The sequence below is a fragment of the Coenobita brevimanus genome, chromosome 48 (assembly GCF_032717465.1).
Source record: "Coenobita brevimanus isolate Jiangsu-jjx chromosome 48, ASM3271746v2, whole genome shotgun sequence".
NCBI lineage: Eukaryota > Metazoa > Arthropoda > Malacostraca > Decapoda > Coenobitidae > Coenobita > Coenobita brevimanus.
Window position 1 is genome coordinate 14,422,533 of NC_137001.1, and position 19,230 is coordinate 14,441,762.

At 44.7% G+C, this 19,230-nt stretch overlaps 1 protein-coding gene across 1 annotated transcript; it reads left to right on the forward strand.

The window, feature by feature from the left end:
• Positions 1 to 6,721: 6,721 nt before the first annotated feature.
• Positions 6,722 to 19,023, forward strand: LOC145399303 (sodium-coupled monocarboxylate transporter 2-like). Its single transcript, XM_080271970.1, has 6 exons — positions 6,722 to 6,840; positions 7,313 to 7,453; positions 8,513 to 8,731; positions 16,895 to 17,031; positions 17,259 to 17,413; positions 18,742 to 19,023. Exons 1-6 carry the CDS (start codon positions 6,722 to 6,724, stop codon positions 19,021 to 19,023), a joined length of 1,053 nt encoding a protein of 350 aa, XP_080128096.1.
• The last annotated feature ends 207 nt before the right edge of the window (positions 19,024 to 19,230 follow it).

Sequence of the window (19,230 nt, forward strand, 5' to 3'; positions counted from 1 at the left end):
GGGATTGAGGATGACAAACAAAAAATATCAGTAACACTCCCACTACTGGGCAAAGCAGTGAGAAATACCACGTCAAAAATCGGGGCTCACATGGAAAAACTTCATGAAGCTTGTGATCCAAGCCATCACACCCTCATTAGGAAAAGTAATGGCACTATCCCAGTTGGAGAGCCTGACATATGTTGGCAATTTGGATGATACTTTAATCCAGGCCAGACACTTGGTAACTGCTGCCAACCCAGGAACAGCTCATGTTTAACACACTTATCAGGATCCTCCCCAGTTTTGTCAAAAAACATTTTATAATACACGACCCTACAGGAGACCTGCATAAAGATATTCAGGTAACGAGGCGCCTTCTAGCCATGCACTCCACCCCTCAGCACGTCGACACAATCAATCAGTTTCCCACGAACATCATCGCGAATGACCCTTGGGAATTTTCTGCTTGCAGCCACGAATGCCCCATTCACGACATTCGCAAGCAGCTAAAAGCTGCCCAGCACAGCAGAACAACTCAAGAGTGCCTACAAGCTGCCCCACCATATGCCAATTGCCCCGAGCCTAAGGGAAAGAAAACCCCAAGAAGAAGGCACAGAAGGCGCCCCCCACTGCCGCCACACACCCTTATATTGACGGGGGCCACCTCATATCCCCCCCCCCCAGTCTACGACATGGGGAAATGGCACGTTTCCTTTCGCTCTCCTCCCTGTATCTCTTCTCTTTTACTATCCTCTCTCTCTAATCTACCCTCACCCACCTCCTTTTTCTAGGTCACCTTCCCTACCCCACACCCAACCTCACCATCCCCATGGACCCCCAGCTCATCCCCAATAACCTCACCAGATGCCTCACCACTCGCCACACCTCACACCTCAGCTCCTGCCACACCACCACCGCTGCCAATACAACCACCCCCAACCAAGCCACCACGGTTCCAGCACCGTACACCGCCCACCACCACCCCCACACCAGCACCATCCCCTTGCTTCACACCCACTGCCCACCTCACACTGCGAGCACAGGACCCTGCCACCACCCAAGCCACCCTACCACCAAACACCAAGATGGTGCTACAAGACCGCATTGCCTCCTCACCGCCCGCACCTCACGCCACCACACCCGCCGCCTCACCACAACCACAAATTCTTTTCCACAGCCGGCCTCCCACCTCCTCTCCTCCAGCCTCTTCACCCTCCACACCTAACGCCACCTCACCTGCCACCTCGCCACCGCTACCCACCTCCAGTACCAGAGCACCCTCACACCCCCATGCACCACCCACCTCAAGCACCACCACCTCGCCCATGCCCATCATTGGAGAGCAACCCAAAAGTATCCCAAACTGGCGCACCACCTCCACCGCCACGCCACATGCAGCCAAAGCATCAAGGGGGCGCACACCCACCTTACCACCCACTCCCACCCTACAACCCGCCATCAACCGCTATGGCCGCCTTTCACGTCCGCCCGCAAGACACGCCACCACCTACGCAACCCCAACACCACCTTCCTCACCGCCAACCACCACTGCCAACCCTCCCACTAACTCCTATGACTGCCACATCTCACCCTCACCTTCTCTACCTGCTTCCCCCTCCCCATCTCCTCCCACCTCACCTCCCAGCACGCCGCATCACACCTCACCTGAGGACACACCAAAACCCAGCTCAAACCTCTCCCCCACCCCCTCCCTGCCACCCTCTCCATCCTCCAAGCTCACCACCGTGTGTTCTGCCCATGCACCAAGCACTCCTCCACCCAACCAGACTCCACTCCACCCTACCCACCACCCACCACCACCCCCAGCGACGTCACCATCCCTCCACCCCCAAACACCTCACCTTCCTCCCCATCCCCCATGCCCATCTCCACATGTCCCACCCACGGACCAACTGCTCCTCCACCCGCCCACAGTTTACCCCGCCCACTGCCCATCACCAATCCCAGCACCACCACCGCATCGCCACCCTCACGCACCCCACCCACCTCCCCACCACCCTCAACTCCACCACACTGCCCACTCGCCACCCACACCCACCTTAAAGACCACCATCACACGTTCCAGCCACCTTTACCGCCTACCCATCCGATACGCCCCCTCCCCTACACCACCCACCTCACCGCAAAACCACACTCCCCCTCCTAACACGAGTTCCACCACAGTCCTGCTACACCAAGCCCAAATCCTGGCTACCACCACTCCCTAGAGACATCACGACACATTGCCCCATTATAAAACCCCACGCTCCCCGGCGATCTCCAGCATTCAACACAGCTCTGTAGTGGAGACAAGACCTACTAACATGAGAATCCAACAAGCCACATGGGCGCCGCCCTAGGGACATAAACATCGCGTCCATGGCCCCCTCCACCTCCTGCGACTCCTCCATACCACCACTGACACGTCCACCCTTTTCGTCACCTGCGACACCCAGATGGACGAAAACTCAGCCACCACAACATGGAAAGCCCTCCTTCAACATCTTCAACCCATGCACCACACCAACAACACCAAAGGGTATCACTTCTAGTCACGGGGATGTGACCCTGACGACGGTGGTAAAATGCCAGGAATAGTGACTGAGGGCAACACGACACCCCCGGGAGGAGCCTACGGAGGGGCAGACAGAGTGCAACCCGACCCTGGGTGACAGGGATATAAGTCCACCCAGACCGTGAGCCCCTATGACTCAGAACTCGCCCGCTGCCACCATAGCAGGATAAGGAAAATACCTTGCAGGCGAGCTGATCCTCGACAGGATCGGGGTGGAGCTATTACTCTAGCTCCAGGCAGCACCCCAGTGATGGCCGGTAGCCACGCCCTTTTTGAGATGGCCTGCAGCCTCTCACCCCTTCTTCAGGAGATGGCCAATAGTCGCTCCCGCCTTCATCAGGAGACGGCCGGTAGCCACTCCGAAGGTGCCCTTGAGATGGCCAGTAGCCACTCACCACTCCTTCAGGAGACGGCCAGTACCCGCTCCTGCCTTCGTCAGGAAATTGGCTGACAACTGCTCCGAAGGTGCCATTGAGATGGCCAGTAGCTGCTCACGCCTCCCTCAGAAGACGGCTGGTAGCCACTCCCCCACACGGGCCATGGCCAGTAGCTGGGCCTCAGCGTCGGCCAGAAGCCACGTCCCTAAAAGGCCACGGTCAGCAGCCGGGCCTCTGTCAGGTGCTGCCACACCCCCATGACCCGACATCCTCCAGGAGGAGGGGTCCCAGTCCCGAGGACTTGTGGAGAGGCCCTGTGCTATCCCCAGGGTTGTACTCCACCCAGCCGGCTCCAGAGTGACCCTACCTGAAGGACTTCGACGACAACCAATGCCGCGGCTCACTCTTCACGGCGCCACCAACAGCAGGAGACCAAAGCCACCGGGCCCCCGAGGCTGTCCCCAGGACCCACGGGCGAGGCCTCTTCCCACTCTGATGCAGACAACCCTCATCCTCCATCAGGCGCCTAAGTGAGTGCTTCAGGAGGCTGTTCGGCCCCAGCCATGAGGGCCACACTCCAACTCCCAGCACTGACAGTGCAGGGTCCTTTGCTGCCCACAGCCTTGGACGAGAGATGATGCCCCTACGAGTGATCCTGTAGCCGCTGGACACAGAGGCCACAGGCGGGACTCAGCCCCCATCAGGAGTCGGGCTGTAAGTCCTCCCACCACCCCCCACTAACCACGCCGCCACCCCACCAAGATTGAGTGACAGTGAAGAGTGCAGTGACTGTGTAATAGTGACTGGAATATCGGGCAGTGTATCATCCAAGGGAACATAAGTCCAAGGCCTAGTAATGTGTGATAATTTTGATTTGGGCAAACAGTGATATACGGAGAGTAGGAAGAAAGATCTAATAAAAGTGCAGTGATTTCAGTGAATATGAGACTCGGCCTTTATAGTGTAATTCCTCTGCACTGCAAGATCAGTGGTATAATTGCCCGGAATAAATAGTTTATATTTCCCTTCAAGTGACAGTGATCTATTCCCCTGCCCAAAATACTACAAACACAATTTAGTGTGCCATTCACCTGCTATCCTGAACTGTTGTCTAAATAGTATCCTGTGCGATACTATGATACTAGTACATGACTTATAATTACCCAGATTCCTGTTGTTGTGACATCTACCTGTTCCACGTATAGAATTAGTCAAGACACGGGTAAGGGTGTTGCCTTGAGTTTTTGTGTCCTGCCTCTCTCTTATTTGTCTAAGATCCGGTCTAGAAAGAGAACCCAGCTGCACACTAGGCGTTCAAGGGACGGGAAGCTGACCGTTAAACACCTAGCATAATAATAATAATAATAATAATAATAATAATAATGATAAAAATATCATCATCATCCAGTCCTACATTGCCCCTTGAGAGGCGTAGGAGCACGGGACTAGGCAAGTTGGTCCTGCCATTTAAGATGAGAGTGACCAGCCTCACTCATCCATGAGTGGTATTAAGTGAGCAATATACCCCCAACCATCCCTTGGATATAAACCTTCACCGGCTCAATCCGATTGGAGCGCCGTAATTACTCACTAAACTACCAGGCACCAAAATCTGGTTATATAGTTACCACCCAGCATAGTGAATTGTTTCCTGGTGTACAGGAAACCATTTGGCTTGTCACTCAGTGTAGAGTCACTCACAGGCAGAAGGAAGAGGAAAGAATGAAGGAATGAAAGATAGAAGAAGGAGTGTAAAGTCACCCGTAGGCAGAAGCAAGAGGAATGAATGAAGGAAAGAAAGACAGAAGAAGATGGAAGGAAAGAAGGATGGAGGAGAGGAATGGGCAGATATCCGAGAGCAGCACTACATAGAGTGAGTGGATGGTGAACCTCCCCACCTACCGCAGATAATGATTAATAATAATAATAATAATAATAATAATAATTAAAAATAATAATAATAATAATAATAATAATAATAATAATAATAAAAATAATAATAATAATAATAATAATAATATTAATATCACCACCTCTACCACCACCACCATAATCACCACCACCAATACTACTACTACTGTTACTACTACTACTACTACTACTACTACTAATAATAATAATAATAATAATAATAATGATAATAATAATAATAATAATAATAATAATAATAATAATAATGATAATAATGATAATAAAATACCACAATCCACTTTATAAAGCTCATGCCTTTTTTCTGTGTCACAGTACCTGGAGTTGCGGTTCAAGTCGAGGGCAGTGCGTCTCCTTGGAACCACGTGTCAGCTCGCTAAAATGTTCATGTATATGGGGGTGTGTCTCTACGCGCCCTCCCTGGCTCTCTCCACCGTCACCAATCTCTCTGTTCTTGGTTCCATGGTGCTTATGGGGCTCGTGTGCACCTTCTACATCTCTGTGGTGAGTTGCAAGGCGGGAACCAGTCAGGCAGTCTCAGTGTACGGCCACACTTGCTCGAAACATGTGATCGACAAGATGAAACGAAGCACTGGGTTAGGTCTGCTTCAGTGTCCGAGTTTGAGCGTTGGACGGACCCTGAGCCTTAGGTCCTCCCGTCGATCACATGTTTGGTGCAAGTATGGCTGTACCCATCGATCAGATTAGGGCAATTCAAATATCAGATCCATCTTAATTTTGGTCTACCCCATTCCGTTCACCTAAATTCAGTTCATTTGGGGTCATGCAAATTAAATTCAGACAGGTTTATCAGTGCAGGTGGGCCTGTCTCATCCATTTGGCCTTGTTATGTGAAGTTAGGTTAGGAAGGTCATGCTCAGTTAAGTCCATTCGTCTACTTAGTCTCCTTTAGGTCATGCAGATCTCCGTGGGTCCTTCACATTCATTCCCATTTAGATTAAGTCATGTCAGGTCAGGTTTCCTACTGAAACTACTTCCACTACTTCTGTGAACTGGAGAACCATCAACAAGAATCATTCACCCTTTGAGAGATATTCAAACGCTAGTCCTATATTATTAACACTGGAAAGAATACTGGAGCCTTATCTCATTCTCTTATGTAATCCAGAAATCAAACATTGCCATTTTGCCTATATAGAAAAAAAAATGAAAAAAATGTATAATAGTCTAATTATATAAGTTTTGTCAGCACAGAGAGCGACTTGGAGAGCACCTTGATCTTCACTAAATGCTCCTTGCTTGAAAATGAGTCGGTAACGTGAAATACACAAGGGAAATAGGATGGATGAGAATGAGTGTAGCTGCTACGCCTTTCAAACCAAGGACTCATTTTCGTGTCGGTATATCAGTCTTTACGTATATGCAGGTTACATGATTTCTCTCTCTCTCTCTCTCTCTCTCTCTCTCTCTCTCTCTCTCTCTCAATTGGAGGGGTTTTATTTAGCCTTCATTAATTCCTTCGGAGGTCTATCCAAAGTAAAAGTAAAAAAAATATAATAATAAAATCGTTCGTAGGTATCAAGAATAACTACAAAAGACGTCAGCGTAAGGAAGGGGTTAAGTGAGAGGGAGATGTAGTCTGTTTTGTCGTCAAGGAGTCTCCCTAACACCTCTTCCTCAGCGATTTCTTTTTGGATGTGGGTTAATATCCTTTTGTACGTTATTTATGCAGAGTATGGCTATGTTTGAAGGATTTACGTACCGGGTAACGCAAAAGAGGACAGTGGGATATAATAAGCAAAATAAATCACTTGGGAAAAGGCGTTAGGGAGCTTCCTTAACTGACGGGGCTGTGTGGTTGCAGGGTGGTGTGAGGGCCGTGGTGTATACTGATGTGATGCAAACGCTGGTCATGTTCGGCGGGGTGCTGGTCGTGGTCATCATCTGCTGCCAGGAAATTGGTCTTGTCAATGTCTGGACCATAGCTGACCAGGGCTCCAGGATAGAGTTCTTCAAGTGAGTCACTGTTACTTCGGCGCAAATTCCAAATGACGGAAAGCGCCAGAATCTGCAATGGGAGTACCGTTTGATTCTTGTGATAGGGGAAATGTTTGTATTTTAACCGTAATGCACAAAACTGTGTGTGTGTGTGTGTGTGTGTGTGTGTGTGTGTGTGTGTGTGTGTGTGTGTGTGTGTGTGCGTGTGTTGAGAGGAGATAATATGGTGTGCGTTTAATTTCAATAAAAAACAATCTACTGGCATTTTGCGCACATGTATAATAAAGCCCATTTATTCGAGTCAGTTTCATAAAATTCAGCGTGTTTGAAATCATAAAAGAAAATATAACCATAAAGTCATACAGGTAAGAGTTAACTTTAGAGTCGGCTTTATAATATTCAACGACACTGAAATAATAATAAAAAAAAATATATATATATATGACCATACAGTAACAGGCCACACTACAGCCTCCTGTTTCTGCCATAGCATGAACACAAGTCCTTTCGTGCGCCACACCTTCTGGTCGACCACCGTGCTTGGCTTCTTCTTCACCATGGAGGCCATTGGCATCAACCAGCCCAGCTACCAGAGATTTGCTTCCATCGGCAACCTCGCTATGGCACAAAGGTTAGATGGCCTTGTTTACATCTCTTTATCCATTGGTCTATCTACCTTCCTATTTATATTGAAGGGAGACTAACTGGTTGTAAAAGTTTTAGAAAGATGCTTAGAAGTTTTATAGATACGAAAGCAGTTAGAGGTGATGGTAGGAGTTCATTGATAGTAAGACTGTGGTATAAAAGATAAAGCTGCGAGGAACGTGGTGGATAGAGAGGAAGGGGACAACGGGAATGACAAGTAGCGAAGTTTAAAGCGAAAGCAGTGAGGTGAGTACTGAGGGAAAAGATGAGTTAGAGTCAGTGAATTAGGAACAAATGGATCAGGAAAACGTGTGTTGATTGCGGGAGTGTTTGGTTAGGAATGCAAGGGTAGCAAGGAGTTAGAAAGGTTCAATTTGGTGGGATGCCTATGTTGAATGGGCAGTGGGGGAAAATGGGAGACGAGAGTGGATGCAAGACAGTCAAATGAATGAAGGGAATATGCTGAGGGTAAGAAGGGTGTGTGGATATCCGTAGAGAAGACAGGCACAACAAAACTGCGTAACCCCACTACATTCTCATGGAGTTGCATAATGAGAATTGAGTGTGGACACATTGCATATTTAAGTGTTCAGATTCATTTATGTTAAAATTCATAGGAGACTTTATATGAGTATAAAAATCCTCAAGGTAAGGGCTGAAAACACAGAATTCACATAAACTGTACAAATACTGGCCCAGCACAACACTGCTTAATCCACGTATCGTCCCAACACTAAACACGAACTATCATTTGTAGTGCTCAGAAGATCAGTCCTTCAGCTCACTGCAGGGTACTTCACTGACATACACTCACCAATGCTTAATTTATATGGACCTCGTAAGCCTCTTGTTTTTACTACAGGTTGGCCATCTCTTGCTGTGGGTGTGTGGCTGTTGTGGGGTATGTTGTACTTCTCTGTTAGTACATCTAATAATTTTTACGTTTTTGCCACAGGTTGGTCATCGCTTTTGCTGTGGGTGTGTGGTTGTTAAAAGGTACCTACTGATACCATTTAATCCTTAATTTACGTGTTTTTCCCCACAGGTTGGTCATCTCTTTTGCCGTGGGTGTGTGGCTGCTGTGGGGTCTGTTCTGCTTCTCCGGCCTGGTTGCCTATGCTGCCTTCAGAGGCTGCGATCCCTTGGCATCAGGCAGGATACAGAAACCCGACCAGGTGATCCCTTACCTGGTCATGCAGAAGTTGGGTCACCTCACTGGCGTTCCTGGGGTCTTTGTGGCAGCTGTCTATGGCGGCGCCCTTAGGTGGGTGATGTAGTGGTTCTTCCTTTTCTTAGCAGCAGCCATTATTATCACCCACATCCTTTATCATCACTCACATCCATCATCACTATCCATTATCATCACTCACATCTTTTATCATCACTATCCTTTATCATCACTCTCATCCTGAATCATCACTCTCACATCCATCATCACTTTCACATCCTTAAACATCACTCTCAAATCCTTTATCATCACTCACATCCATCATCATTATCCTTTATCATGACTTTCATCCACTTCCTTTATCATTACTCACATCCATCAACACTATCCTTTATTATCACTTTCATCCACATCCTTTATCATCACTCTCACATCCTTTATCTACACTCTCACATCCATTAACACTATCCTTTATCATCACTCTCACATCCTGTATCATCACTCACACATCCTTTGTCATCACTCACATCCATCATCACTTACACATCCTTTATCATCACTCTCACATCTTTTATCATCACTCACACATCCATTATCATCACTCTCACATCCTTTATCATCACTCTTACATCCTTTATCATCACTTAGTATTACCAGTATCTACCCTGCATCGCATATTTATTTCATACTCATATTCCATCATCCGCGCCCATACTAGCAGACTGAGCCATACCCACAACACACAAGATACTGCCACATGAGTTTAGTGATGCATTATTTCCGTCACTCTGCAATATACACATGCAAATTGGGTCTTTCCCTTATTATTTTTTCCCCCATAGAAATTTGTACAAGGGGAAAGGTGATGCCCTTGAAAAAGGAAATTATGGAGGCATAAAGCTTTTACACCAAATAATGAAGGTAATGGAGAGAGTTCTAGAAGGTATGATTAGAGAAAGAGTGAATATTGATGAGAGGCAGTTTGGGTTTATGCCAGGTAAAGGGACCACTGATGCCATATTTATTGTTCGACAGCTTCAGGAAAATATATAGGAAAGAAACGGGAACAGTACTTTGTTTTCGTTGCTTTGGAGAAGGCCTTTGACAGTCCCTAGAGAGGTGGTGAAGTGGACAATGAGAAAGCTTGGGATGGAGGAGTGGCTGGTTAGGGTGGTTATGGCCATGTATGAGGGTGCTCACACCCAGGTAAGGGTGAATGGAGATTTGAGTGATGAGTTTTCCATGAATGTTGGTGTGCATCAGGGGGTCAGTCTTGAGCCTCTTGTTGTTTATCATGGTACTTGAAGCCCTCTCACGTGACTTCAGAAATGGACTCCCGTGGGAGATGTATGCTGATGATTTGGTGATGATTGCAGAGAATGAAAGGGGGGGGGGGCAGAGGAAAGATTTACGAAGTGGAGAGATGGTATGGGGCACAATGACTTAAGAGCAAATGCAGATAAAACAAAAGTGATGATATCTAGGGTTGGGGGCGGTACTGTCAAAGACGAGGGAGGGTGGCCATGTGCGATTTGCCACAAGGGCGTGGGAAGTAATTCCACCTCGTGCAGTGTCTGTGATAAGTGGGTGCATGAGAGATGTAGTGGTATTAGAGGCAGACAGCGAGATAATGCTGATATTGTGTGCGTGGTGTGGCGGGGAGAGCAGGTGGAGATTGTCAGACATGAAAGGATTGAGCTTGTTGGTGAGTCTCTTGAGTGTGTGGAAGAGTTTTGTTATTTGGGAGACATGTCATGTGTTGGAGGTGGGGCAGGAGCTAGCACTGTGGCTAGAGTGTGGAGTGGTTAGAAGAAGTTCCAGGAGCTCTTGCCTCTCCTGACATTGAGAACGCTCTCCCTCCATGCTAAGGTATCTTTGTATGCAGCATGTGTTTGGAGTGTAATGCTGTATGGTAGTGGGACTCGAGCAGTAAAGGAAGAGGATAGTCGCTTGCTCAAACGTATAGAAATGATAATGATTAGGTGGATGTGCAGTGCATCCTTGAGTGTGAGACCCGGGGGGGGGGGCTAGGTTTACTGTGCAAGAGTTGAGGGATAGGATGGGACTGAAGTGTATTGGTGCTGTGATGAAGAACAGTAGATTGAGATGGTTTGGGTATGTGTAGAGGGTGGGGGATGATAATTGGTTGCAGAAAATGAGAAGTGTTAATGTTGCGGGTAGGATTGCGAGAGGTAGACCGAAAAAGACCTGGGACGAGGTCACTGAGTGTGACCTCAGGGATAGGGGACTGAAAAGGGAAGCTGCCAGAGACTGAGCAGCATGGACAGCCGCCAGTAGATGACCAAGGCCGAGTCATGCAAACCTGTTAGATCCTTCAAATATGAATGAACGATAGAACAATGATACAACCTATTCACGTTGGGAGTTCGGTTGTGAGAGGCAGACCGAAAAAGACCCGGGATAAGGTTACAGAGTGTGGCCTCAAGGATAAAGGACTAAATAGGGAGCTGCCAGAGATCAAGTAGCGTTGAGAGACACCATTAGGTGACCAGAGCCGGAGCATGCAAGCACGAAAGTTACGAACAATACCGGTACATAAACAATATTCACATCCATGTTCACAGCACTTCATCATCGAGTCAAAAGTCTGAAAACGTAATAATAGAGCAAATGATACCAACTGCCAATTGCTCATCACTTTGGGATTGTGCACGGACAACACCTCAAAATATTCTTGGATTCCAACCTGATCATCACTATCACATCTTTTGTCATGACCCTCACACTTTTCATCATTATTCTCACACTGGAAAATGAAAAAATAAACTCAATGGGCACGCCTAAGAACACACACACACACACACACACACACACACACACACACACACACACACACACACACACACACACACACACACACACACACACACACACACACACACACACACACACACACACACATTCACACACACACACACACACACACACACACACACACACACACACACACACACACACATACAGTGTTAAATACAAGCCAGTTATCAACTGGATAATCACTGTGGGGGTGCCAGGGGAACAGGAGTCCCCCTACTGCTGCCTCATTTGCTGAGTGAAGCGACTTCTTAAGACTGATGCAGGCTGCCAGCAGTCCTTGCTGAAACAATGGTTAGAATCCAATCAAGTGTAAACTTCTTGGTTGAAGATTGCCGAGGCTTCTGAATCTTTAACTAATGGTCCTGAATATCCATCAACAAGACCCTTGCCTGGAGCACTGAAAACTGCAAAACCGTGGTAGTTGCTGCAGTCACACTGATCTCCTTTCCCTTCCCAAACAAGGCTAACCAAACACCTTGTCCAGTCAGGAGGAATTATACCAGTACATTGAACAGCTTCTGCTACTGCAAGTAATCCCCATATATGGCTTCTTCCCCAGCTTTGATCAGTTTGGCCGGATGCCACAAAGACCAGTCGCCCTACCACTTTTCAGCCTTGTCACTGCCTTCTTGTATTCATATAAGGAAGACATGGTATTGTAGACTGGTGGGATGGCAGCAAGCGACTGCACATCAGCCAATGGAAGCTCCATGCTGCGTTCTGCTATACACAACTACTTAAAGTATTCAGGCCAATGAGCTCTCGAGTCACTCACTCTAGACATAAGCCATCTATCTACTATCTCAGCAGAGTTAACCTGAGAGGCAGGTTTGGGGTAGAGTTTCTTCAGGTTTTGATAGCAGGTCGAAGGTCATTTACAGTAAAAGACCTCCAATTCGACCATCAATAATCCAAACATCTCAATACTCCGAATATTGCAAGGCGATTTTTTTTTTTTTAATTTTCCAGGATTTTTCAAATTTTCGTGGGGTTTATCTAAAGATTTATCTGGCTTGGACTTGCTTTTCGACTTTGATGTATCTGCCTGCAACTATTCATCTACAATTCTTTGCATTTCCGGTGAGTAAAACAATAACCCATAACATTTTAAGCTTTATTTAATGATCCTATATATATATATATATATATATATATATATATATATATATATATATATATATATATATATATATATATATATTTAAATAACAGAACAGAGGAAGGAAAAACAAACGAATAAACAAAAAACAAATCCATGCACCAGATTACTGGTGTCTTCTGTTCATAAAATATCTGTAACAGTTATACTTGAACAGCAGTAGGTTGAAGTTTGGAGGGAAACAACTATGGGGAAGCGAGTTCCAGAGAAATGCAATTCGGGGAATGAAAGAATTCTGATAGGCAGAAGTTCTGCAGTATGGCTGAGTGACATTCCAGTCATGAGCGCTGCCAGCTGCACATGTAGCACGATGGAGGGCATGGAGAGGTGGCACAATGGACCCAACTTCGTCTTAGTATTTGCCATAAAAATATCTTTAAAATAACGCAAGGAGGCAACATTCCTTCTTACTTGTAGGGAGGTAGTTTATTAGTAATAGCACGGTTATTAATAATTCTAACAGCTTTGTTCTGATTTTGTCTACTTGTTTTAATGCAACCTCTCCACATCCACTCCACACGGGTGAGCAGTATTCAAGCTGACAGCGCACATGACTCTTATAAATTATAACTAATTGCTCATCAGTGAAGAAGTTACGGACTCTGTACAATAATCCAAGTTTCTTTGAGGTGGTTTTAGCAAGTGATCTGACATGAGAGGTCCAGCTGAGGGCATTGTTAAGCGAGACACCGAGAATTTCAATACTTTTGGAAATGGGAATATTTGTAGCATTGAAGGCAATATACGATTCTGGCAATACCTGTCTAATAGTAAATTGTATATACTTAGTTTTACTAGCATTAAATGAGACAAGGTTATTTTGTCCCCATTCACTGATCATTGATAAGTCTTGATTTAAAGCAATGGCTGTACTGAGTTGAGAGTTAGAGATATCAGACTTTGTAAATGGATGTCTAATTGTGAATGAACTATGAAATGTTGAGTCATCTGCATGTGAATGGATGGGATTGTGGGTGACAGATAAGAGATTACTAATATGAACAAGGAACAGGGTTGGTGCCAGAACTGATCCCTGCAGCACGCCGGTGTTAATTGAGTGGAAAGTGGAATATGCAGCATCTACTTTTACTCTTATTTTTCTGTTGCTGAGATACGAGGAAATCAAAGGAACAAAGAGTTTAGTCCATAGAAAGGGAGTTTGGACAACAGGGAACGGTGCCACACTCTGTTGAAAGCTTTAGAAATATTCAGGGCTACTGCATAAGTTTCTCCATGTAGGTCAACTGATTGATGGATGGTATGATTCAGGAGATTGAGTATGTCAATGGTGGATCTCTCGTGGCAAAAACCATATTGTCTATCACTAATTAATTTGTCGGATTCAAGATGTTTAACTATGTGCTTATTAATTACAGTTTCAAAAACCTTACCAAAAGATGTGACAGCTATTGGTCTGTAATCAGAGGGGTCAGAGGAGCTTCCTTTCTTTGGAATTGGGTGGATATTGGCTTCTTTCCATGAATTAGAGAATGTTTTCAGAAGTCCCTCCAGTTTTCCAAAAAAAAAAAAAAAAAAAACAGTAGTCCGAAAGACCCTCGGTCCCCTGGCACTCGGATTACAGGACTTTTACTGTACTTGAATGCCACCCTCTAACTCCTCAGGAATTTCCCTGACATACCTCTCTTTGTCCGTTCTTGATAAAACTCTTGACCGACAAGCCAGAAATCTATGTGGCCCTCAGTCCCCAGCCAGTCTAGAAGCATAACCCATCAACTGTTGCTAGAGTCTCTGGTGAGACAAATCCCCTACTTGATCTTGGGTATTCAACAACACATTCATCAGCTTCTCCCACAGTAACACACTTATGAGTACCCTACCACTCAAAAGGGTCAACAACAACACTGACCACACCAAACTGACTCCTGACTGACACTGCATACTCATTAATGCATTCCATACTCAAAACTGAATAGTTATATGTCACGGGGTTTTTATAATATCACTGGGTTTTTAAAATAAATGCTTAAATATTATTTAACTGATAATAATATTCAATAATATTGAAGAGCAGGGACAATGATTGTCTTGCTACATCAAGCAATGATTACTTTACCGGTCCGCTTCGCACGATTCTCAAGAACGAGAATTTATAAACTTTCTCAACAGTACACAGCAGAGACTAATCACTCAATTGCTGTTTATTAGTACTGTAGCCTCTGGAGAAAGTTACTTCACCTCTGACAATAAATAACTAATACTAACATCAGGTTCTTGGTGATGCTTAACTCCTAGAAGGCACAACGGATTTTAAGTTTAATACAAGACTGGTCTAAGTACCAGCTATGAAAGGCAAACGTTTATGCAAGCTAGGAGCTATATGGAAAATAAGCTTAATTATGGAGAAATGAAACAAGAGTTTACATTACATTAAGCTCAAGAAAAAGAACTGTTAAATTTATTGATTACAAAAATAAATTTAACGTTACAATTCAAAATCAAATTAATGAGATCGCACTCACTCACTCACTCGAGCTAAATTCTTACGCCTAGGAAAAAACACCTTAATTAAACTCTTAAACCTAGAAAAGTACAAAAAGGAAATACTGGTCGATGAATGCTTTGTATCACCAAGGGTGGGAGCACTGGATAACTGTGGTCAGTGGAGTTTGGGTGCTAGCTGACCTCTCCTCTCACACTTCTGGAGCACAGATCCTTCCTCCGTCAAAGCAAACACTGGACTGGGTAAGTCGTGGGAAAAAAGGGGGAGCAGTAGGCCGCATTTTTCTAACGGTCAAGTGAGCGAAACGCGCCCAAAACAAATCGCTCAGCGGAAGCGCTAATGTCTCACACAGAGACGATCACGTATGGCAATGAAAAATTGATTTGACAAAGCTTCCGTCCGAATGAGCGGTTAACTGAACAATAAACAGTGAGTTTTCCACTAATAGTTCGTGGCTTCTCACAAAAGGGAAATGTCGTGAATTTGATTCGTAACATTATATATGGCATCCAGAGATTTTCCCATATTTCATTTGTAGCCTTAGAACAGCAACATCAAGTCTGTGAACTGCAGAAAAGAACTCTGTTTTCCTGAAAACCAAGCAGTTCTACAGGATGCTCCAGGGTTCCTACAACAAGGTGGTCAGTCTCCTTAGCAACACCTTCAACAATGGAATAACAAGTCCAGCAGTGAAGATAAGGCTTCTGGAATCTGGATGCAGAAATTTTCAACTTATGGAATTTTTCAAAATACATAAAGTTAGAACTATTGGAATTCCTGGTTCTAAAGCCATGGGGACCTACTTATACACAATCCTCAAAGCCTTCCCTGTCAGTGCCAGTAACTGCACTGAAGTTGCTAAAGGCTAAAAGTGTATCCCACAAGGGGCACTGTTCCACACCTGAGTTGAGGCTAGTATAGAACAGGTCTTTTTCTTTGAGATAACTCATCTCAGTAAGTACATACACAGCAATAAGAGAGATAATGCCATAACTGAATCATACATAACTCTGTGCAAGAATCTTCAATACCGTGCAATCATTTGCTAATTCTTTGCTTCATCAGTCTCCACATCTTGATGTCTTGTACATCTGTTTGAACTGCTGTACAATATTTCATTCTTCCATCATCTACTGTACATGTACTTCCCTCACAAAAATATAAGTGTTCCATGTTGTCACACCGGAGGCAGTCTACAGTACTTGGAGGAAACAACTCCATTGTGCTTCTGTTTTCAACTACATCAGTTCTTATCCTAATGATCCAAGGATATGTTATTCCACATTTCTCAATGGATCACTTTCCTTTTTTTTTTTTTTTTTTTTTTTAATTACTATCACGTCAGTTTCTTCCATCCACATGACAATGCTGAGCCTAGTATATATTCCTTTTGAAGTTCTCTTGCAGCCATTTTGTTCAATTTCCTTCTCCATATCACAACTTTCAAAGCACACATTAGCCTTCCACTTCAAGTGACTATTTGCCACATTTCAAACTTTAGCTTTTACTTACATTAGTCATGCAAGAAAAACAATCATAGATTATAAATTTCTTGATAAAGTTATCATCTATGTATTTATCAAAGAACACATGAGGTCAGGGTGACACAGTGGTAGAGGGTCGGACTTGGGACTGGGGGGTCGTGAGTTGGAGCTATGCCAGGTAGCTGCCATGCCGGGAGGGGTAGTGCCCTTCTGTCATCTAGCAAGGCTATATGATCTAGTAAGGTCTAGCTCAAGGGAAAATTTCCCTTTCAAACAACACATTCAAATTATCAAACAATGTCCCACTTTCCACACAGTACGCTGTCCAGCTACAGTAACTCTATGGCTTGCCTGCTGTGGGAGGACTTGCTGAAGGATATTCCATACTTCAGCAAGATGTCAGATGCCTCAGCCACCAGAGTCCTTAAGCTCATATGTAAGGCTTTCTTCTCATGTTATCAGCAATAATTCTGCAGTTTTCAGGGGGCCATAAACTCTTTTAAAAATCATTCCCTGTGTTGTCAATACTCACTCAGCAATGCATGTTGTCCATGGTATTTATAATTGTATACAGTGGAACCAGATTGTATCATCAGCACTGAGTACTGCAAAATACTTTCCTTACATTCTGGTAAACACTATCTTGTGACACTGTGTATTGATGCTGCATGTTGGTGGCAGCTGTAGTGATGGGCCTGTCAGGCATCTGTGTGGGTGTGCTGGCAGGCAACCTGGGCAACATCTTCCACGTCATCGCCAGCATATCAGGAGCTGTCAAGGGACCAATCCTAGGCATCTTCCTGGCTGGCATGTGCACACCCTGGGTCAACACAAAGGTGGGCACAGGTTTACACTCTCCACATAAAAGTATTGTTATTTCATTTCATCATCCAATCTACGTTGCTCCATGAGGAGCATATTATTAATAGTCAAAAATTTTTGTATGTAACCTACAACTACAGGGATTTACTGTATCTTGCAGGCATTACCTCTCACACAGGGTGTTGAGAAGGGAGGGTATCAGCTCTTTCAAAACTAAAGTTTACCCTTCCCTAATGGTCAAACACATCACGCAGAATAAGTAAATGCAAATCATTACCTTCTTGTGAGTGGTGTGTGAGAGGGAAGTTGTATAAAAGATGGCTGCTACGATGGCTGGAAATTTCTTTGATTAGTGAAGCATACTGTACTGTACGCAAAGGGCTACCCGGGAGAGGCCACCTGAACTGTACAATCGTTGTACTATTATGACGGAAGCAGCACAGATTACTTTATATAAATCATGACATAAAACAATTATTGCTAATTCTATCACTCATACATAAAATAGTATTTCATAATCACTGTACATCTTGAAACTCACGTAGGGAAACAAAGATGTCACAGGTTTTATAACTTACTGTTCCTCTCATTTATCATACATTTCTTCATAAACACTCATTATCAAGGGATGTCAATTATTTCATTACACTGGTGTGTAATTCTTGTGGATTTCATATTTTTCACCAACAAAACTTTTGTACTTTACAATAATGCAGTTATTTGTATCATTATAATTAGCTACAACATAAGTTCAGTCCTCTCTACTACTCTTTTGCTCATACCGTCAGTGTCAAGGTTACTCTCTTTCTCTCTCCTATCACCGAATGTGTCTTTTATTATCACATTTTTCTCCAAGATTGGAACTTGACATATATAAACCTCATGCTGACAAATTAATGATCTTTCATTCCTCTGCTATACATCATACATCAACAGAGCAACTCCTTCCTTACGCCATCCACTCACGCATATATACCTGACCTATACATTTCACACCTTCTCACTCCTCCACTTCATGCCCGTTCATCCTTGCCTTACGCAGTGCCAACACAACATACCTTGAATTCCTTAACACATTCACCATATTTTCACACCTCATATCAAAAGGCCACACGAACTAGTTTATTACTAGTGCAGGACCTAGATCAGAGGATTGCTGCAAAACTGCCGAGGGTAAAAATAGAGGATATGGGACTCTTATCTCAGTTGATCCTCTTCCTTTTTAATTAAGGTCTGCTGGGAAAATGGAGGGCAATTTTATAACACATGCAAGTAGTATTTTATATTAGCTGATGTCCACATAAAACCACAGAGATTCATATGACCATACCACAATCTTCAGGGTGCAGTGTTAGGATTCCTGGTGGCCTTCTGTTACAACATTTGGGTGGTGGTGGGCAAGTTCCTGCGTGGGGGAGGACACCCCACCCACCTCCCCCTTTCTGTTGACAGCTGTCCTGAGAACCTCCTCCATCCTGTCAACGCTTCCATCGTCGCCTTCATCAGTAACATCACTGCTACACCCAGCACCAATCTCACCACTTACCTGACTGCAGATTTCACCACTATGGCACCTGACACTAACAGGTTAACAGTGTCATCAAACATGAAACTTTCTCTTTAACTACAAGTAGGGGGGGTTTCATGAATACTCCCCCAGTATCCCTGCTTGTCATATGAGGCGCCTAAAAGGGTTGTTGGTGGGTTAGTGCCCCACCCCATAAAAAGAACTAACTAAACAAACGAATAAAGTGCCTCGGACCAGGATGGACCATACGTTGACGACAAAGTACATTTTAAGGGTGGGGACATGGAATGTGAGAGAAGTGAA

What these genes read in the sequence shown, in the direction of transcription:
- LOC145399303 (XM_080271970.1), top strand. Translation starts at nt 6,722, where the DNA reads ATGCAAACGCTGGTCATGTTCGGCGGGGTGCTGGTCGTGGTCATCATC. An exon ending in GTCTATGGCGGCGCCCTTAG is followed by an intron (nt 8,732 to 16,894) that starts GTGGGTGATGTA and finishes CTTTCCACACAG; the next exon opens with TACGCTGTCCAGCTACAGTA. An exon ending in ATGTAAGGCTTTCTTCTCAT is followed by an intron (nt 17,032 to 17,258) that starts GTTATCAGCAAT and finishes TGTTGGTGGCAG; the next exon opens with CTGTAGTGATGGGCCTGTCA.